General features: G+C 35.0%; 1 protein-coding gene across 7 annotated transcripts in view; it reads left to right on the forward strand.

Annotated features, from left to right (window-relative positions):
* The window catches only part of RFX3 (regulatory factor X3), a 294,590-nt gene that overhangs the window by 156,489 nt on the left and 114,806 nt on the right, over positions 1-23,295 (forward strand). For 6 of the 7 annotated variants that reach the window (XM_059071874.2, XM_067040152.1, XM_059071890.2 and 3 more), the window contains one exon: positions 20,884-20,981. In XM_059071874.2, the coding sequence (XP_058927857.1) occupies positions 20,884-20,981 (98 nt within the window). Of the gene's footprint in view, positions 1-20,883; positions 20,982-23,295 lie in introns of those variants that run through there. The other variant, XM_067040153.1, reaches the window with a different exon arrangement.

The following is a 23,295-nucleotide window of genomic DNA, read 5'->3' on the forward strand; positions in this document are numbered from 1 at the left end:
TTACTACTTACGTTTACCTTCTTAGATCCTTTTCTCAATGTGCAGAGTACTGAGGTCTATTTGTATAGTATTACTTTATCTAGTTGAATAAAGACTGTTATTAATTGAACCCCAGTAGTCTGTTCGCTACTAACCCACATTATTTTAGGCTTTCTTTGTTAAGTCATTTCCCAGTCATTTAGTAATTTATATTACTTGTTCCTGGACTTTCTCCAGCTTCTCTTCATCTTACTTAAGTTGATGAGCCTATTTTCCGTAACTGCTTTTTCAAGATAATACATTTATCGAAGTCTTATATAATTTACATTTCTGGCCACATGTAAAACTTCATAGTTTATTAATAATTCATCATCATTTGAATGGTAATTTAAATTTTAGTTATACAGATTACTGAAATTATCCCCAAAGCCATAGCATATCTATATCAATTATTTGATAGTTATTATAATGTATTTTGGAGCTGTGTAAGTGTAAACACTGATTTAATCCTAAGTACTTTGTGCTAATATAAAGTTAAAATTAAACAATAGGAATTAACTGTGCTGCAAAAGAAATTGAATTGATTACATTATTTTGTAAGTATCTAAATTCATTTGCTTTATCTTCTTAACTCCACTGGCAGAAGAAAAAAAGTACTGTACTGCTGGCATTATAAATAGAAACATCTGAAAAATGAAAGCCACTGTAGATTGTAAATAGGCAACACTGATGTTTAGAGAACTCACCCTTGATAGCAACTAACAATGTCCCACTTCAGTGATATATGTGCAATAGCAAATAAATTGAATGACTTTACTTCTGATCAATTTTTCCCTTAAGCAGAGTGAAATAATTCAGTAGTTATTTTGCTTCATTTAAAGAAGGATTTATTTTATGTTAATACACAGTAATTTGAAGAATCTTTGTTTAATTATGTTCTTGGTCATCATTCCCACAGATGTTTTATGATGCTGTTGTGGACACATATCATTATGAAAACTCAATAAATTACTGCTTCATTTTTATGGGGAAAACACCTACTCCTCCCCCTAAATACACACACACACACACACACACACACACACACACACACACACAGAGGCATCTATTCTCAGTTTGGAATTAATTACATTCTGTAATTGTGTTTTTATTATAGTCAAGAAATATTTTACATACATTTTTTTTTTGCCATTTAGTTTTTGGTGAGCTGCAATTTATTTACAGTGAAATACACAGATCTTAGGTGACACTATTCAGTGTGCTGTGAGAAGTGATTTTATCTCTATACCCATACTTTGTTCAGGATATGGGATATTTTTGTCATGCTAGAAAGTTTTCTGTGCCTCTTGCCAGTCCATCTCTGCCCTCCTCTCCCCTCAGATTAATCCAGTTGTGTCTTAGGCACTTCTCATTTACAGATTATATATTATTAAGTTTTGTTTCATTTTTAAAAAGCCATGTACCTCACAGAGGAATTTGAATTTAAAGAGTTAATAATTTATTGAATACTATTTTGAATGATTGATTAGGTAAGGACTGAATATTGATGTTATGATTCTATAAAGCTCCAAGATAGATCACATGCTAGTCCCCAAAACAAGCCTCAGTAAATTTAAGAAAATTGAAATCATATCAAGCATCTTTTCTGACCACAATGCTGTGGGACTAGAAATCAACTACAAGAGAAAAGCTGAAAAAAACACACACAGGTGGAGGCTAAACAGTATGTACTGAACAACCAATGGATCACTGAAAAAATCAAAGAGGAAATTAAGAAATACCTGGAAACAATGAAAATGAAAACACAATGATCCAAAACCTATGGATGCACCAAAGCAGAACTAAGAGCAGTACTATCGTTTATAGCGAAACAAGCTTACCTTAAGAAACAAGAAAAATCTCAAGTTAATAACCTAACCTTACACCTAAAGAAGCTAGAAAAATAAGAACAAACAAAATCCAAAGTTAGTAGAAAGGAAAGAAATCATGATCAGAGCAGAATTAAATGAAACAGAGACTAAAAATCAATAGAAAATATCAATGAAACTAAGACCTGGTTCTTTAAAAAGATACACAAAATTGATTAACCTTTAGCTAGACTTATTAAGAAAAAAAGACAGTTATTTAACATAGTTTTGGAAGTTTTAGCCACAGCAATCAGAAAAGAAAAAGAAATGAAAGGAATCCAAATTGGAAAAGAAGAAGTAAAGCTGTCACTGTTTGCAAATGACATTATACTATACATAGAGAATCCTAAAGATGCTACCAGAAAACTACTAGAGCTAAACCATGCATTTGGTAAAGTAGCAGGATACAAAATTAATGCACAGAAATCTCTCACATACCTATATACTAACGATGAAAAATCTGAAAGAGAAATTAAGGAAACACTCCCATTTACCATTGCAACAAAAAGAATAAAATACCTAGGAATAAACCTACCTAAGGAGACAAAAGACCTGTATGCAGAAAACTGTAAGACACTGATGAAAGAAATTAAAGATGATACAAACAGATGGAGAGATATACCATGTTCTTGGATTGGAAGAATCAACATTGTGAAAATGACTATACTACCAAAGCAATCTACAGATTCAATGCAATCCCTATCAAACTACCAAAGGCATTTTTCACAGAACTAGAACAAAAAAATTAACAATTTGTATGGAAACATAAAAGACCCTGAATAGCCAAAGCAATCTTGAGAAAGAAAAACAGAGCTGGAGGAATCAGGCTCCCAGACTTCTGACTATACTACAAGGCTATGGTAATTAAGACAGTATGGTACTGGCACAAAAACAGAAATATAGATCAGTGGAACAGAATAGAAAGCCCAGAGATAAACCCACGTACATATGGTCAACTTATCTTTGATAAAAGAGGCAAGAGTGTACAATGGAGAAAAGACAGCCTCTCCAGTAAGTGGTACTGGGAAAACTGGACAGCTACATGTTAAAGAATGAAATTAGAACACTCCCTAACACCATACACAAAAATAAACTCAAAATGGATTAAAGACCTAAATGTAAGGCCAGACACTATAAAACTCTTAGGCAGAACATTCTGTGACATAAATCACAGCAAGATCATTTTTGTTTTGTTTTGTTTTTTGGGTTTTTTTTTGGTACGCGGGCCTCCCACTGTTGTGGCCTCCCCCGTTGCGGGGCACAGGCTCCGGACGCGCAGGCTCAGCGGCCATGGCTCATGGGCCCAGCTGCTCCGCGGCATGTGGGATCTTCCCAGACCAGGGCACGAACCCATGTCCCCTGCACCGGCAAGCGGACTCTCAACCACTGCGCCACCAGGGAAGCCCAGCAAGATCCTTTTTGACCCACCTCCTAGAGAAATGGAAATCAAAACAAAAATAAACAAATGGGACCTAATGAAACTTAAAAGCTTTTGCACAGCAAAGGATACCATAAACAAGACCAAAGGACAACCCTCAGAATGGGAGAAAATATTTGCAAATGAAGCAACTGACAAAGGATTAATCTCCAAAATATACAAGCAGCTCATGCAGCTCAATATCAAAAAAACAAACAACTGAATCCAAAAATAGGCAGAAGACCTAAATAGACATTTCTCCAAAGAAGATACACAGATTGCTAACAAACACATGAAAGGATGCTCAGCATCACTCATCATTAGAGAAATGCAAACCAAAACTACAGTGAGGTATCACCTCACACCAATCAGAATGGCCATCATCAAAAAATGTACAAACAATAAATACTGGAGAGCGTGTGGAGAAAAGGTATCCCTCTTGCACTGTTGGTGGGAATGTAAATTGATACAGCCACTATGGAGAACAGTATGGAGGTTCCTCAAGAAACTAAAAATAGAACTACCATATGACCCAGCAATCCCACTGCTGGGCATATACCCTGAGAAAACCATAATTCAAAAAGAGACATGTACCACAATATTCACTGCAGCACTATTTACAATAGCCAGGACATGGAAGCAACCTAAGTGTCCATTGGCAGATGAATGGATAAAGAAGATGTGGCACATATATACAATGGAATATTCCTCAGCCATAAAAAGAAATGAAATTGAGTTATTTTTAGTGAGGTGGATGGATCTAGAGTCTGTCATACAGAGTGAAGTAAGTCAGAAAGAGAAAAACAAATACCTTATGTTGACACATATATATGGAATCTTTAAAGAAAACAAATGGTTCTGAAGAACCTAGGGGCAGGACAGGAATAAAGACTCAGACATAGAGAATGGACTTGAGGACATGGGGAGGAGGAAGGGTGAGCTGGGCTGAAGTGAGAGAGTGGCATGGACATATATACACTGCCAAATGTAGAACAGATAGCTAGTGGGAAGCAGCCACATAGCACAGGGAGATCAGCTTGGTGCTTTGTGACCACCCAGAGGTGTGGGATAGGGAGGGTTCGAGGGAGATGCAAGAGGGAGGAGGTATGGGGATATATGAATATGTATAGCTGATTCACTTTGTTAAAAAGCAGAAACTAACACACCTTTGTAAAGCAATTATACTCCAATAAAAATGTTTAAAAAAAAAAAAAGAAAAAAAGAGAAAGCCCAAGTCAATAAAATCTGAAGTGAAAAAGGACAAGTTATAACTGATACCACATAAATACGAAGGATCATAAGAGACTACCACTAACAATTATATGCCAGTAAATTGGGCAACCTAGAAGAAATGGACAGATTTCTAGAAACATACAACCTTCCAAGACTGAACCAGGAAGAAAGAGAAAATATGAACAGACCAATTACCAGTAATGGAAAAATATGTAGTGTAATATTTTTTATTTTTATTTATTTATTTTTTTTGCTGTACGCGGGCCTCTCACTGTTGTGGCCTCTCCCGTTGTGGAGCACAGGCTCCGGATGCGCAGGCTCAGTGGCCATGGCTCACGGGCCTAGCCGCTCCGTGGCATGTGGAATCTTCCCGGACCCAGGCACGAACCCGTGTCCCCTGCATTGGCAGGCGGACTCTCAACCACTGTGCCACCAGGGAAGCCCTGTAGTGTAATTTTTAAGAGTAATTTTTAATATTTGTACTTTTTGACTTTGTAAATATTTTACAATTTGTATTAATATGAAATTGAACCCTATATATAGTTTACGTGTACTCATTTGATAACTTTCTGGAGATCATTTAAAATGTTTTTGACTCTTTCAAGTGCCCTAACTGGCCATGTATAAAAACTTAAAAAAAATTTTTTTTAATTAAAAAAATAAAATTTGTCTGTAAACCTAATTGGTCATTGATTCAGCCCCAAATTAGTCAGCAACCATTTTTTAAAACTGTATCTTTCGTCATTTATCTTTGGCTTCAAAACATTTTTACTCTTGGGCTTCCCTGGTGGCACAGTGGTTGAGAGTCCGCCTGCTGATGCCGGGGACACGGGTTCGTGCCCCGGTGCGGGAAGATCCCACATGCTGTGGAGCGGCTAGGCCCTGTGAGCCATGGCCGCTGAGCCTGCGCGTCCGGAGCCTGTGCTCCGCAACGGGAGAGGCCACAACAGTGAGAGGCCCATGTACTGCAAAAAAAACCCAGTTTTACTCTTGCTAATGTAAAAGTATTCTTCACCTAAATAGTTATCTAATGTAATATGTTGTCAGTGCTTACAAGGCCCCATCTTTTTACTTCTTTGTAAGCAGCCTTTCATGGTAGAATGTTTTTTCCTACCATTCCAATGAATTTTATTCTTTAAAATAGCATATGGGTGGAGCTATTAAATGAGAAAGTCATGAAGTAAAGAAACATAAAATGCATTTATTTAGGAGTAGTATGAGAACTGAACTTTCTTACTCCCTTCACTATCACCTTCTTTTTGCTGTTTTTCTCCCCAAATGTGCCATTTGCCTGTGTGTTTTTTTTTTTTTCTTGTTGTTCATTGGCAACTCAGAGCTATTTGTTGAATTTCAGTTTGTGCTCGCCTCCTTTCCTTCATCAAATCCTTATTGAGGGTTTACTATGTTCCAGGCATTGTGATAAGAGGATAAAGAAGAAACAGGTATTGTTCCTGCCTTCATGGGGCTTACATACGAAACACAATTCTCTCTCTCTCCTCTACATCAGAACTAGCCTTGTTTTTGCAGGGAAGTTACTTGTACTAAGATGTAAATGGATGGCAAAATATGAAAGTTAAATTATCAACTACAGTGCTTAGGAATGGGCAAAGCATTAGCTCAAAGGGATCATTCTCCCTTGTGAGGTTCCATGCAAATCATCAGGCAAATGGTAAGTAGAGTTTAGATCTGCTTTCCCAACAACTGTTACATTGATTGCAATATGTGCTACCAACATGCAGGGACAACTTGGTGGTTAGATCAATACTACCTTTTATTTACTGAGTGAAAAACCATGGAGACATCAAAGGAAATCAGTTAAGGAAATAAGATCCCTGTCCATCGTCCTGATAAGACCATCTGTTAAAATTTCAGGAAGGATAATGGTTCCTTAGTCTATCACTACAATTGTCTTATTTGTATTTCATAGAAATTGGCATTTTGAGGAGAGCAGTATTGGAGAAGTCAATAATTGTAAAAATCATTTTTGACTAGGAAACAACTTTAAAATTTATTTTAGACAATGGATGAGTTTTCTTTTTAATTAACTCTCATAACATTGTTTTAGTAGTTCTAACAAGTAGCTAACCATTATTCCATGTTATAGTATTTTCGTTAAATTATTTCTACTCTATTTTTACTTCCCTCTAATTTGTTTTCAGATTCTAAAACTTAATATGTTTCTCTCAATTCCATCAAAATTAAAATCGTGATCTTTCATATTCACTAAACTTTTTTCTTTTTAAATTTATTCTTTTGTTTTAAAACTTTTACCCAAGAACTATATGCAACACATTTTGTTAAAAAGAATTGAAATAGTATAGAAGCATGCAGACAGAATAAGTGAAGCTTATTTTATTGTCAGTCTTGTCATTGAGTACCATTATAATTTTTTTAAACATATGTTCTGAAAAATTATATAATTCAGCCATATACCAGTTCAAAATTCTCTAAGCATAGCACAGGGAAATCAGCACAGTGCTCTGTGATGACCTACAGGGGTTGGATAGAGAGGGTGGGAGGGAGACTCAAGAGGGAGTGGATATGGAGGCATGTATGCATATGGCTGATTCACTTTGGTGTACGACAGAAACTAACACAGTATTGTGAAGCAATTATACTCCAATAAATATCTATTAAAAAAATTCTCTAAGCAGTTTTCAGAGTATGAATAATTCAGTATTTCTGTAGAGTATGAAGAGTTTTAGAAATTTAACATACTACGTAATAAATTGCATTTTCACTTAAAAGCAAAGGTAAATAGTGCAATAATTTATACCAGTGGATTGACAGTGTTGATTAATTACTATTTTACTAAAATATTGTATTCGCCTTTAAACATTGTAGTCACTAGGATAATTACTGAAAGAAACTTGGTTATTGTATATATCCTGGCCTCTTGTGAAATAGATTTTGGATTCTAGGGATTGATAACAGTATTCTCCTAATTTTCATTAGGTGATTTACCCAATGACTTTTGAGGTTCTTTTTTGTCCTTTGATATTTTAGTTTTTGATTTACTATGTACCTTAAATATTCAAACTTTTACAGGAAGAATTAGCGTTTTATTCCCCCAAAGTCTTAAAATTTAGCAGGAAATTAAAGATTTTTGGTTGGCATATATGTCTTAATTAGGGACTATTAATGCGAATACAGGTGAGGAAGGGGGAAGTGGTTCTGAGTGTATTTACTTTTCCCTGGGAATCCTGAAAACCCATGGAGGGGGAAAGTGGTAATAACAATTGCTTTGGAGTCTATCTGGATTAGTTTCCTATTGCTGTGTAACAAATTACAACAAATTTAGTGGTTTAAAACAACATCCATTTATTATCTCATAATTTCTCTAAATCAGAAGTCTGAGTGGACTCAACTGGGTTCTCTCTTCTAGGTCTGAGAAGACTGAAATTAAGGTGTCTGTCACACTGGGCTTTTATGTAGTGGTCCTGGGGAAGAATTCACTTTCAAGCTCTTTCAGGTTGTTGGGGTGAATTCATTTCCTTCCTTTCAGTTATAGAGGATTGAGGTCTCTGTTTTCTTGCTGGGTGTCAGCTGGGGTGTGCTCTCTGCTCCTAGAGGCTGCCCACATCACTTCTCACGTGGCCTCTCCTTCTGCAGACGTGCATGTTGAAGCGTTCTCTGCTTTAACTCTCTGACCTCCTCTTCTGCTACCAGCCAGAGAAGCACTCTAATTTGAAAGGCTTATGAGGCTGGGTCAGTCCCAATTTTAAGCTCAATCATGCCATGTAACACAATCACAGAAGAGATTTCTCATCACTTTCGTAGGTTACAGAGATGCAGGTTTGGAATCTGAGAGATTTTTAGAATTCTGCCTACGATATCACTTCAGAAAATAGCATCAGTCTTCATAATAGGTCACTCATAACCAGTGAGCTAGGGGGAAGCATATAACTTACATATGAAAGGCCATTAAGGAGGCCTACATTTTAAAATGAGATTTTTGCTGCAAAGGATATATGGTGAGATTACTGTGTTTGGGCAGTCTGGATGGGCAGACTCAGTGTTATACAGAATTCATTTCTCTCCCAAACAAATGCATAATTTCAATATAATCCAATCAAAACATCAAACAGGGTTTTCTTAAAAGTTGAAAAGCTAATTCTAAAGTTCATGGAAGAGAATATAGAAAAGAAGAGCTGTGAAGGACTTGTTCTACCAATCTTATAAAATACTACAAAGCTATAGTAATAAAAACTGAATGGTAACAGACCAGGAGTAAATAAACAGATCCATGTATAAATGAGAACTTAGTTCATGATAAATATACCCTTTCAAATTAAAAAAAAAGATAATGCAGTAAATGGTGTTGAGAAAAATTGGTTATCTGTTTAGAAAAAAATAAAGGTATACCTTTATCTTAATACCCAAAATAGATTGTAGAACTAATCAGTTTTAAAATTGCAAAACCAATAGAAACAAAATCAGGAGAATATTTTTTCATAATCTTAAAAAGGGGAAGATCATCTTAAATAGAATATAAAAAATCACAAGGCTTATAGGAAAGACGTTGATATATTTGGCCAAGTAATAGTTAATAAACACCATAAACAGAATTAAAGGAAAAATATATATTAAATACATTGGAGTAAAAATTTCATCATGTTTAACAAGATCCTGTAAATCATTAAGGGAAGACAAGCAATGCAATAGATAAATGGACATAGGATATGAATAGGCTATTCACACAAAATGAGAAACCAGTGGCCAGTAAACATATGGAGAGGATCAACTCTATAGAATGTTTGATTAAAAACTAGATGTATTCCTTCTTTATAGCACTTTTTTTTATAATAGAAAAAATGTAGCCTGAATATTCATAAATAGTGGAATGATTAAGTAAGTTTTATCTATACTATAGCATACTATGAAATCAATAAAAATAGTTGTACATGCATGTACACACAGACACACATACATACACACTTGAAAAGAGCTCCAAGATGTATTTGTTAAGTGAAGAAAAGTAAGTAGCAGGAAATCACATTATCTGTCACCTGGTTCATATATGTATTATTGAACAAAAAGGTATTTTATCAGATACATAAAATGTTCAGCTGTGTATTTTCCCTTATATTTAGGTTGGGCCCTGTGGCATATTCTGGATAGTAGTTTGTGAGTGTATTATTTGTGAGTCAAGGCATTTAGGAGCTATGATGACACCTCTACAATCTTTAGCTCCTTTAAGGCTACATCAGGATGACACAACTACAAAATGACAGAGTCTCTAAAGTGACCATGTGGATCAGGACCTCTTGTGTACCCTCCGTTAGATGAGTAACTTAGGAGTTAAAGCACTGAGATTTGGGGGCTGTCTGTTGTTGCAGTTAGTGCTAACTCTTCTGCTCCTGGCTATTATAGAGACAAAAATGCACATGAAGGTGAATTTATTGGTAGGACTTTGGAGGACTGCATGCTGTCCTACGGTTGGTTAATCAGGTTGGTTAGTCATTATGTCCAGGAACAGGAATAGCCGGAAGTGAGTGTGAGCATAAAGCAGGAGGCAATCACATTTTACTCTGATTATTTCTTTTTGTTTGAATCTTATGCAACTGTATTTATGTATAAATTTTATTATGAAAATATTAGGATAAGTAAAATAAAATATTGCTAAAAAGTAGGTGATATGCCAAGTTTGCTTCAAAATTAACTTGACCCTTGCTATGGTAGTATTACGGCTACTACTCATTTTGTTGAGGAGTTTAGGTAACTAATAAATTGATACAATGAAGTAACTAATTGTTTTAATTCATGTATGAAATAAGTTTTCTAAAGTGGAAAGTCTTTTGGTGAGACTCTCATTATTAAAGAGTATGATTTATAGCATATGATATGTAGTATAGTATTTTTAATTTTCAGTCCTTTGCAGACTGCTTAATGATTTTGCTTTTTCCAAAGTCCACTATATAGTTATTTTTTACTTACTAGTTTGCTGTAAATTTACTTAAATGAATTCATTTAATAAGTAGAACCTTATATTTCTACCAGAAATGAAAAACTAGTATCCCTTGACATAAATGGAAGATAAACATAAAATTAAATACAGTAAAAATGAAATAATATTACATGATTTGGCTAACTGCTTTTGCTTGACAACACCCAACACTGGGGCCTACTTTCCTTTAAAAAGTGAGATTGTTAGCCTCAGAGGTGGTAAAGACTGAGACCTTCTCCTTGACATATCAGAATGCTTTAAAAATAATTGAAAATGGAACAAATTCTTAGGATATGGTTCATAGTTATTTACTGTCTTGCCTGTGTATCACCAATGTCATTAATCCCACATTTGGGGAAACACTGGTATTGTAGAAAGAATTCTAGGATTGGATTCAGAATACCTAGAATCATTGCTACCTGTCACTTACCATGTCTTTGGGTTTTCACTATGTCTTTGTACTTATGTCACTGTTTATAAAATGGGGCCAAAAATGCCTACCGTCTTTAATTCATCTCGGAATTTTTGTGAGGAACAAATGAAATAATATTGTATATCACTATTAATAATAGTTTCAGTACTAGTTTAACAATCGTATATAACTAAGGAATTCTGTTATTTTAAGTTACAGGGCTTTGACTACCAACACGTAAGTTTAGTAATTGATCCGTGTACTCCACCCCAAGGGAGTTAGCATCTCTCTTGCAAATATGCTTCATTACCATAGACACTGGGAGCACGTATGAATCTGCATCTATGCCTTCTCACCAGGGAAGACATTTAAAGTGCATACGCTGATGGTCAGTCTAGAATTGCAAAATGTATTTTATGCATAGCCAGATCTTCTGATGTGCTGCTTACATTTATTGATATTCTAAGTTTCTGTAGTTTGATGTATTACTAGAGAGACTAGAGAAGCCTCCTATTCTAAAGACTTGTCCTAATACTGCAGCAAGATTGGTATACCGAAGCTCATTTGCTCTTTCTGGTCACCGGAGTGTTGTTTAGTAAATTTCTTCCCCCAGAAATTATTACTTAGTTTAGTAGAATCTTAGTATTGGTCTGTCCTGCTGGACCCCAAGGGGAATAATGTTTAAGATAGTGTTGTAATCATGACAAAAAATGTTCCTCACTTGTAGGAAGTAGTTGTAACTTTGTTCTTTTTGACTCACAAAAATGGCTTTATATATATTTTATGTAATATCTATCAAATTTGTCATTGAGAAATCCTTATAAACTAAATCTATTCTGAGTCACATCCCTGCTACCAAAAACACTTCCCCTCTTGCCTTTGGAAACTTGCTTCACCTTTTCCAGGTAGCTCCTGCTCTTTGATGTTAATCAGGTATTTTGGGGGAGTTTGATGGTGGGCAGGTAGGGATGATATATTGAACTAATTCACTCCCAATTGATTCCCTCATTTTCATATGGTCAGAAGTGCAAGAAAGTGAGCCAGGACCTTAATCACTACATTATTAGCCTTCATATGACTCTACTTGAAGTCCAAGTGTAGCAGTAATGTTTACACTTTCATAATAACTTCTAGTTGCCTATAGAAATTACATAGTTTTAGTAAATAATTCCTGTACATTTCATGTTTACCTCTAGCCCTGTTGAAGAAGCAGACTTTGTGATGTTTGTTGGATTTGAATGTGCTAGAAGCATCATTTATTTACATAAAGTCTACTATGAGAAAAGTATATCCAAAAATCTGAGTGTTTCTGAAAAAAAAATGGGAGAGCTACATAGTTTATAAGTGAGAGTTAACTAACACAGGAACAGTGAGTGAATTTACAATGTAAATGAACAAATTCCTTTTTTACATAAAATGAACTCTGTCATTTCAATGAACAATATCCTGTTTTCTAACAGTTCACATTCATCACATTCTTTGAAGTGGAGGGCTACCAGTCTTAGAAGATTAAACAGGAATTTTGTAGTTATCACTGCATATCCCAGGAAGAACTGTGTAAATTAACATTAAAGATCTAGGGAAACGTCTTGTTCTTTCTCAGCGAACGCAAGGAGAGACTTTAAGTAACATTTTTTTCTAACCTGTCCTGTCACTTAAACATGCTCTTTGTTCACTGTGATCTTGTGATCATAATGTATCAACATCCGGTACCTGCAAATAACTTTCAGCATTCAAAATATTTGTAGGATTCTTTGTTGGCAAGATTTATTAAACAGTATTGTAATGTATAATTTACTTTACTTTTAACCAAGACTAAAAAAATGGCTTTAGGTTTTTGACTTCTCTTCCCATAACCGTGCCTGTAAAGGAAATTAGTTTTCCCCTTATGCTCTTTTCTTTTGTTGCATCTTTCCTTCTATCAACGAGTTCTCACCCTGTACTCAATGAACTTTTTGACTTATTTTTCCTCAATCCCTTCAATTCCCTGCAGTTTTACTGGTCCAGAAATATTGAATTAGTTCCGTTCCTTCTCTTTTCTCACAAGGTGACTTTTCTAATTAACTCTCTGCTGCTACTCTGGATGTCTTACTTCCCCCCTGCCCTTTTATTAATAGCTGTTCCAGTGTAGATCCTTTTCCTTCTGCTTCACTTTTGGTCAGTCCCATAGCAGCCTCTAACATAGCTGTTCTAATATCCCATGTTTTTAATCTGCTAAGAGCTCTTTCATATCTCTTGTGGGTCTATTAAAGTCATCTTAATGCAGTTTTTGACAGTTCTCAGTACTAAGGTTTGAAATGTTTTGTGCCAACCACGTGTGTAAGGAATGCTTTTATACAAGAAAGGCAATGAAGATCTTGACATAATAAAGACATTTTTACAAAGAGATTAGTATTGTTCTTAGCTGACTAATAAGCTTAACAGTTATAAATGATTTCATTTACTATTGAAAAGGATTTCTGTTTTGAAGTGTGATTCATTTTATTTTTTCTTGAAGCACATCCAAAACAACATATTGTATAAATTTGTCCTGAAAATCTACTAGCCGATTCTGTTGAACTAGCACATTTTCCTGTGGTACGTAGTTTGTTTTGGTATTCACTTCTTTTTATAAATAATAAGAATTATAAAAATTCACAAAAATAAGCAAATGCATTTGTAATACTACATTTGAATAGTAATAAGAGGTGCTTCCATTTAAATATGTATTAGTAAGACAGTGTTAAGTTGCTTAATTCATCTAGTGTATGAATGTAAATACATTGTTGCATATATTTATACTGGGGGATATTTTTTTTCCTTCAGATGACAGAGGATGGATAAATTTCTTGTACAGAATGTTGTTATGGTTTGACTTCATTACAGCCAACATTCTGATATGTACTAGGTAGCCTTTTAGAAATTAGCCCAAGGTCGTTTTTACTAAATGAACAGTTAATTGTAGAAATTGTTGATTATTTCTGTTAATTCCACCTTTGTCCATCTCTTTTCAGTTCATATTTCCACCACTTTGTTGTTTATTAAAATTCAAGTGGTAAAAAATATTTGTTCATTCTCTTAGGAAACACTTCTGAGAATTTATCCTGGGAAAGACAATGAAATTAAGAGAAAATTAATTTCCTATAGAGTTTATTTAATCATCTCCTTCCTTCCCTCTGAGGACTTGGATAGGGTAAGCAGTAAAATGTGACAGTTTATAGATTTCACAAAGATGGATGGAAAATACAGTTATTGGGAATAGTAATGACATGTCTACAGGATGCTAGTTTACCCATATCTTTCAGCATTGCTAACCTGAGCAGTTCCTGCACTGCAATATGGCAAATAAAATAAAAAATAAACTTTTCATAGATAACTATTTAGTAAATATTTGAACAGAAATTAATATTTAACATAAGGACAGTATAGAATAATATTTGAACAAATTTGAACCACAGGTAATTATTTTAGAAAAGAGAAAATAGCATGCAACTTCCTTTTAAATTTTTACCTTTGGTCTTTAATGATACATTAAAGGGCATTAAAAGTAATCACATCAGTTCACTTTGGAATAATAAGCATTCCTTCGTTTTTGTTTTTGCTTTTTTTTTTTTTTTTTTTTTTTTTTTTTGCGGTATGCGGGCCTCTCACTGTTGTGGCCTCTCCCGTTGCGGAGCACAGGCTCCGGACGCGCAGGCCCAGCGGCCATGGCTCACGGGCTTAGTTGCTCCGCGGCATGCGGGATCCTCCCGGACCAGGGCACGAACCCGTGTCTCCTGCACCGGCAGGCAGACTCTCAACCACTGCGCCACCAGGGAAGCCCTGTTTTTGCTTTTTAATGAATACACATCCACATTTAGAAGATACTATAAACTTCACAAATATTCACTGGGCATTTCCTTTGCTAGGTGCAGGGCATTATTTAATATTCAGCAATAAATATAGTGTGTTTACACTGTGTTGGGTCTTTGAGAATATATCACAATATAAAAAATGCTCTACCTGTGCACTTGCATCCTGTGACTGGATTTGTAAGTCTCAATAAATTTATTCTGTATACATAGCTGTCTTCCTGGATCCGAATAATTTTAATTTGAGGTAGAAAGGAGCATTTCTGTGGCTCTCCAATGCACATTTACTAATAATAGAGCCCCACCGTCCCCTCCCCCCCCACAAAGGAAAGAAAATCAAATGACCCTCAACTAAAAACTAAATAAAAGACTTTGAAGGACCTTAACTTTTCACTGGTGAAATGAGACATGTATACATAAGGTAGTTATTTTTCCTTTCTCCTTTCTTTTTCTTTTTTACCCCTCTTTTACTTCCTTCACTATCATTATACCCTTGAAAGAATACTTTCTCAAACTACAGGCAATTCCATCTCTCATCACTAAATTCTTTCAAAGGCCTCTTTGGCCCAGTTTCTAATGATTAGTCAACAAACCATATTTACTGGATAATAATGAAAATTGTGTTACCTCCAAAATATGCTATAATTCAGTATTTTTAGTGTTTTTCTAGTTTCTATTTAAGTAAATAGGTCTTCTGTTTATTTCATCAGTTCCTTAACTTGGTAGATAATGCAAAGAATTATGCCCTATTTTTGTGCTGTACTGTAAAGTCTCAGTGTAATCAAGAGACGCATTTATATATTGATGTCCTAGATGAGTTAGCCAACATCTATCCAGAATTCTTTTCCAAGATTCTTGACACTTTCTGAGTTTCATTTCTACTTTAATTACAGAATCTCATGATTTGAAGGAACCCTTGATGAACATTTATTGTGCATATTTATGGCTGAAGCCAAGTGGGATATAAAGATGAAAATTACACAGATGTAGAAGACAAGATTCATATTTTGAAGTATTTAAGAATGTCTCATTATTCAAGATGTATTATAATTATCATATATGCCTATGCCATGCTTTGTATTTATGTTTAATAGTTTTGGATTCTCACAAAAATTCTTTATGATAGAGTAGATACAATTTTTATTTTACACACAAAGAAATTAGTACTTAAAGAAGTGAATTGACTATCCCAATATATAAACAGCAAGTGTCAGCATAAAGACTTAAAATCAGTTCTCCTATTTCCAAATCAACTGAACATGCCACCACACCATATTGGCCCCCATGAAGGAAACCAATTAAGGACATTTGATTCTTTCAGTTTTTGCTTCATGTTATTTTAAAACTGTTCTTAGATGCAAAGACATATAAGATATATTATTTATTCTTGATAATTTTCTTGATGAAATTTCCCTCTTTATCTTTGGTAATATCAGTTGTCTAGAAGTCTACTTTGACTGATATTAATATAACCAGTCTTTCTTGTGATTGGTGTTTGCAAAAGCCTGTCTTTTTATATCCTTTCATTTTTAACCTGTCTTTATATATTTAAAATGTGTTCTGGTGGAGAGTATATAGTTAGAGTTTACATTTTTACCCATTATGACAGTCAAGATTTAAACTGAGTATAATTATAGATATGGTTGCATTTAATTCTAGCTTCTTGTTATTTTCTGTTTGTTCCATTTGTTCTTCTTTTATTTCCTCTATTTCTGCCTTCTATTGGATATACTGAGTGTTTTCTAGTATTGCGTTTTATCTCCTCTATTGACTATCCTATTTTTTAATATGGTGTTTATATCTTTAATTGATCACAGCCTGTGTTCAAGTAATACTACACTACTTCACATAAGAATATTACAAAAGGGTGTTTTCATTTCCCTCTCCCCTCTTTTGTGCTATTTTTGTCATACATACATTTCATTTCTACATATGTGGTAAATAAACCCTGGTATACACATATTGTTATTTTTGCTTTACATAAGCAATTATCTTTTATAGAAATTAAAAGATGAGAAAACAAACAAAAAACCTTTTACCTACGAAGTTACCATTTCTAGTTCTCCTCATTTCTTTGTATAGGTCCGGTTTTCCATCTGGTATTATTTTTCTTCAGTCCAAAGAGCTTCCTTTGTGGCTACCTTCACTAGACGTCTTCTAGAGCAGGATGAATTCTCTCAGTTTTTGCCTGAGAAAGGATTTCCTCTTCATTTTTGAAGATATTTCACTGGTTGTAGGATTCTTGATTGAAATTTTCCTCTCACTGCTTTTAATATGTTGTTTGATTGTCTTAGGCTTGCATTATTTTTGACTGGGACGTTTTCAATCATTCTAATACCTGTTGCCTTGTACATAATGTGTCTGTTTTCTGTCTTGCTTAAAAAATTTTCTCCTTAATACGGGTTTTCAGCACTCTAATTATGATGCACTTTGGTGTGGTTTTCTTTTTCTATACATTGGCATATGTTAAGCTTCTTACAGTGTTTATAGTTTTAATAAAATTTGTATGTTTCTACCACTCTTTCTTCAAATAAATTTTCTGTTCTTCCTCTTCTGGGACTATAGTTATACTGTTTTAGACTACCTGATAGTGTTCCATATTTCATTGGTTCTTTATTCTTCATTATTTCCTTTTTTTCTCTGTTCTTCAGATAATTTTTACTGCTAGGTTTTCAACTTGACTTGTCTTTTCTTCTGCATTATGAAATCTGCTCTCAATTCCATTCAGCAAATTTTTCATTTCAGATACTGTATTTTTCAACTCTACAAATTTGACTTGGTTCGTTATAGCTTCTTTTTTTCTCATCATGTTTGTGTTTTCCTTTAAGTCTTAAGTCTATTTAGAACAGCTGTTTTAATGTCTCTATCTGCCACTTCATATCTTCCATTTCTAGATTTGTTTCTATTGATTGGTTTTCTTCCTGGTTATATATCACATTTTTCTGCTTCTTCATGTGTCTAATAATTTTTTTGGAATGCTGGACATTATGGTTCTTATGGTTTTATATGTCTAGATTTTGATGTCTTCCTTTAAAAGTGTTAAATGTAGTTCTGTATAGGCAGTTACTTGTGGATATTATCAAGGCTTTTCTTTCAGATTTGTTAGGACGGACCTAAAATAGTCTTTATTCTAGACCTAATTTAGCCCTTCTGCTAAGGCTCACTCTGCCCTTCTGGTGTTTCTACAGAAAGCCCTAGGTGTTCAATAAGGTCATTGTCACTGTGGATGGTCAGAATTTGAGCATCTCTGCCCCCTACACACGTGCAGCTTGTATTCAACATCAGACTCAAGGGGATCTCTGTGAGCATTTCTGGATCTATTTCTCTGCTTACCTTCCTTTCTGATACTGCCCCCAAACTTCAGGTGACTCAGCTTTCCCAAATTTAGTATCTGTCTCCTCACCTCAGTGAGATCATGATGTTCTGCTTCGTTTCTCCATTCTTGCTCTGCACTCTGATTACATCCAGGTCAAAAGCTAAGATCATTATAGGGTTCACATTGTTTCCCTTCTTTTAAGGAACACAATCTTATGATACATTTTGTTGAATGACTGAAAACATTGTTTTACATATTCTGTCTACTTATCTACTTGTTTAGTGGGGGGCAGGGCACTTCCAGTAGTATTTACTCCATCATGGCCGGAAGTGGAAATCCTTCCATATATCGAGATATATATTTGATATAATAGATACAAGATATGAATTCATAAAGGATGTTAGTCACATCTCTTCCATCTCATTTTTTAAAAATTTATTTATTTGTTTGTTTTTATTTTTGGCTGTGTTGGGTCTTCATTGCTGTGGGAGGGCTTTCTCTAGGCACAGAGAGCAGGGGCTACTCTTCGTTGTGGTGTGCGGGCCTCTCATTGCGGTGGCTTCTCTTGTTGCGGAGCACGGGCTCTAGGCACGCGGGCTTAGTAGTTATGGCTGGCGGGCTCTAGAGTGCAGGCTCAGTAGTTGTGGCACATGGGCTTAGTTGCTCCGCGGCATGTGGGATCTTCCCAGACCAGGGATTGAACACGTGTCCCCTGCATTGGCAGCCGGATTCTTAACCACTGTGCCACCAGGGAAGCCCTCTTCCATCTCATTTAATGTCACTCAGCAAAGTAACCATTTTTAGAAGTTTGGTGTGCCTCCTTCTATTTTCCTTTATATATTTAAGTACATTTGTGTACACATGTGCCCATGTATGCAGATATATACATAAATCAAATTACACTGTAGGTAATTTTTAGCAGCATACTTTTTCACTTAGAATATGTTTTAGAGATCTTGCTATTAAAGTATGTATCAGTCTTACTTAATTCTTTTAACATCAACCATATATTCTGCAGAACGGTTTCCTATATTTATTTACTCTGCTTTTCACAGTCATTAAGGCTTTTCCTTCTAACTTCTTGCTCTTATAAACTGTATTTTTAAAAATAATATTGTACAGCAACTCTTCAGATGGTGAATACTTCTGTAGAAGAAATCACAAAGATGTCAAATAGTTTGCCTGTTGATTTCCCAAACACTTTTTACATATTTATATTACTCCTAAATAATAAGACCCAGGGATTTTTTAAGAAATAGTTGATTTCAGATCTAGGACAGGAAATACAAGAGGTTGGTCTGGTCCATCTTATCATAACAGAAAGCATGGGAGTTAGAGAAAGATGACTGTAGTCATGTCAAAAGACACAAGATACAGTTTAAAGGGACTATCATTGGTCAAAGATGGGACAATTTTAAGGGAAAAAAAGACTGCTGTGTTAAAAAAAATCGAATGCAGTATGTTCAAAAGTTAAAAATCATAAGGATACAAGCAAAATCAAACTAAAAGCAACATTGCTCACCTTGGGGAGGGAGCTAGGGGAGAAAAATCATTATTCTGAGTACTGGTAAATAATGAATCATGCATTTATCCTATTCTTCCTGTACAGACCTTAATTCAGAGTAAGCAAATACTAATAAGAGGAATTCCTTTATAGAATTCTACTAATAAATGAAGAGGGAGTAACAGAATCAGATTACCATAAGATTGCAGCCTTTTATTAATTGAAATAATCCCTCCAGAAAATGATCATCAATGACTAGTGATATCCTCAGGTAAAACATGGATAGGAAACATTATAATCAATGTATCCAGATGACAACACCTGAACCCCCTGATCAAATAATATTGCAGAATGAGAGACAACAAGCTGTTCTATGGCAACCTATATGATGCAATAAGAAGTACACAGCTTTTTAAAAATTGAATCTATTCAAGGCCCTTGATCTAACTACCCATTTATAGGAAATATGAAGATAGAGGAATTTATGAAATGACATCTCAGGGATGCTATCAGCCAAATTTAGCATTCTAGAAATTCTACTAGATAAATGATCCAGTTTTTTCAATAACTAATAGTCAAGATATAAAAAGGATGGGAAATTATTAAGAGATTAAAAGAGAAAGATAGGAAACATTAACCGGATGTAACACGTAGACCTTGTTTGGATCTGATTTGAGCAAGCCAACTCTAAGAAGACATTGGAATAATTAGAGAAATTTGAACAATCACTGGGGTTTATATGATGATATTAAGGAATTGCTAATGTTTTATTTCTGATGTTAGTATTGTGTTCATGTTAAAAGTAGCTCTTTTCTCTTAGGAAAAAAGTGAAATATTACCAGTGAAATGATGCAAGTTCTATACTTACTTTTAAATAATCCTGTGAGGTGCTAAAGGGGAAGGTCTAGTGACATTTATTTATCTTGGATGATGATTACATGGGGTTTATTATAGTATTTTTTCTATATATAAATGTTTGAACTTTTCCATTGTGAATTTCTTAATTAAAAAATAAATGTAGCATTCACAAGCCAGGTGAAGAGAATTTCATAAATCATCAAAATAAGTGTGGAGCTTTCAGAATTTCACCCTGAACACTTGAAGTGTGTATATACATATATACCTGTAAGAATGTTACAGAATTTATTTGCATAAATGCTACAGTTGATTTGGACTCAACATGCATTTATCTTGAAATTAGCATGAACCTAACAGTTTTCGTCATAAAACATTCTCATGTTTATCAACACCCTAGAGAAATCTTTGAGGTAAATCTAATGTTGTATATTCATTCTATTGTATCTACCCCTCACCAAAGTCCTAATATTTGCTTTCCAGGTGCAGCAGGTACAGACTGTGCAGCAGGTACAGCATGTCTATCCAGCTCAGGTGCAGTACGTGGAAGGAAGCGACACTGTCTATACCAATGGAGCAATGTAAGTTTATGTATGGGCGTTGTATTCATTCTCCCGCTCTCTCGGTTAGAGAAAAGTAAGGTACTTTCTGACACCTTCTACTTGTCCCAAATTGTTTCCTTGTTTTCACAGTAATTTTTTACTAGAGTAGGGTTATTAACTTAAACTGATGTTTGAGCTTAAGCCAATGTATGTTCACTATTATAATAATACCTTCTAAAACCTATGCTTTTTGTTTTTACCAATAAGGTGAATTTTTGCGTACGTGTTTTCTGTTAACTAATATAAAACTACAATATTAGGAGGGTTTTTTGCATTTATTAAATGAGGTACTTACTTTATATAAAAGTGCCTGGTACTCAATAAATCTTATATTCCTGTCTGAACTTCTCCTCCCCCTAAAACTCCCAGCTCGTCTCCTTTGCATCAACAGTAATGTCAATTTGTATATTTATTTCATTTGAGTTTTTCAGACACTTTGGGTTAAGATTCAGGATGTTATTATAAATAAAGGGGCTAATAACTATTATAAGTCACCAGGTTTGTTTTCATTTACCACAGATTTTTGTTTGCAGTCTGTTGGATCTCTAAGTTCTAAAATGAATTCAAATTCTCTCATAGACTCTTCTGTATGCCCTAGGTTGATAACCTCTGCTTTCTTTATTCTTACTGCACCTACTCCTTGGGTGATTTCATAGATTCCCATGACACCAACCTGTAATTCCACGAGGGCAGGGATTTTTGTCCGGTGTTTGTTGTTGTTGTTTTTGTTCCACTGCAATAAATCTAACACCAGAAGAGTGTATGGTATGTAGAAAATGCATTTATTGTTACCTATTATTATAACTAAACAACTTAAAATCCTGGTTTAACTATCTATTAGTTTTATAATCATGGTCAAAGTACTTAACTATTCTGAGCTTTTATTACTCTTTCCAGGGAAGTGGAAGGGTAATTGCCTTACTCTTTCTGGATTGTTGTGAGGATTTAAGGCTGTGTGTGTAAAGCAACTGGCACAGGGCCTGGTATACAGTAGAGGATACAAAACTGAAAACTCTGCATTGATCTTGACTGTCTCTCTCTTCTCATTGCTTTTGGTCACTGAATCTGCCTAAATCACCACTGCCTTTAAACCTCTATTACCTATAAAATAAAGTGGAACTCTCCACCTTGGCATTCTCCCCCTTCCTACCTCTCTAGCTTCATCTTCCACCTGTTCTAGGAAAAACCAACTTTGTGCTTGTTTCCCCAGGTACTCTCCTTTCACACCTCTGTATTTTTGGACATGTGGTTTGTTTTCTCTGCTGGAATATCATTCTCTGCCTTTTCTCTTTCCTTCCAAAACCACTACCCCCAGTATAGCGATATTTTTATAGACTAACACATCGCCCCCTCCCTTGAGACGTGGACACTGGCTCTCCTCTGCAGTTAACTTATTTGTCCCCTGTACGGTAAAGACAGCACTATACCCAGACTTCCACTTCCACATGGTGCTATTAATGCTTATTTATATTTATCATACTAAGAAGAACTCTCCCTGAATGGGAACTGTTGTCATTTTGTTATTTTATTTACATCTGTTTAGGTGAGTGACACATAATAAAGGGTCAATACATTTCTGTTACTCTAGTGAATCTATAATACTTTACATATTTTAGACATACTGAATATTTTCTACCTTTTTGTTGTGTAAGGCCAGGGCATCCTGGAGCCTGCTTTTGGAATCTCTACCATAAATCCAAACTCCTGTTGGCATTTATCCCCCAAAAAATAGGGATGCCTGCCACTTGGTCCTTTATGCTGTCAGGGAAAATAAATGGGTTTCTAGACACTGCTAGAGGTCACTGAATTGTATTGTCATTTCATCCTTGCCTGTGATAGATCTGTCACAACTACCTCAGAGTAAGGTCATTATATATTCTACCTTTGTTCAAGCAGGTACCATTTCCTACCTAGTGTGTTTTCCTAGTTCAAAGACATCCTAGGTAAAGCCTTACCTGACCCCACTGGGGGGCTAAGTTATCATTCTGCCATTCCATAACATTTAATCTTACATTTATTACAGCATTCTGTCAGCTAAGAAACCAAGGAAATCTGACAAAAAAAGAGGTTTAAACAAATTAGGACTTTGATTTTTGTCAGGTAATAAGAAATCCAGAGGTAGCATATTGTGCAAATAATTGGCACCATGTGGTGCAAATATAAAATAAACCTTAGTGGAGAAAATCTTGCAAGCTGGCATAAATCACATCCCTCTAGTTAGACTGGATTTTACCATGGAAATTGCTCCAGTAGAAGATCTCTGGCCTCACAGAGTGCTACATATTTCTAGGGA

Source organism: Kogia breviceps, chromosome 8 (genome assembly GCF_026419965.1).
Source record: "Kogia breviceps isolate mKogBre1 chromosome 8, mKogBre1 haplotype 1, whole genome shotgun sequence".
NCBI classification, from domain to species: domain Eukaryota; kingdom Metazoa; phylum Chordata; class Mammalia; order Artiodactyla; family Physeteridae; genus Kogia; species Kogia breviceps.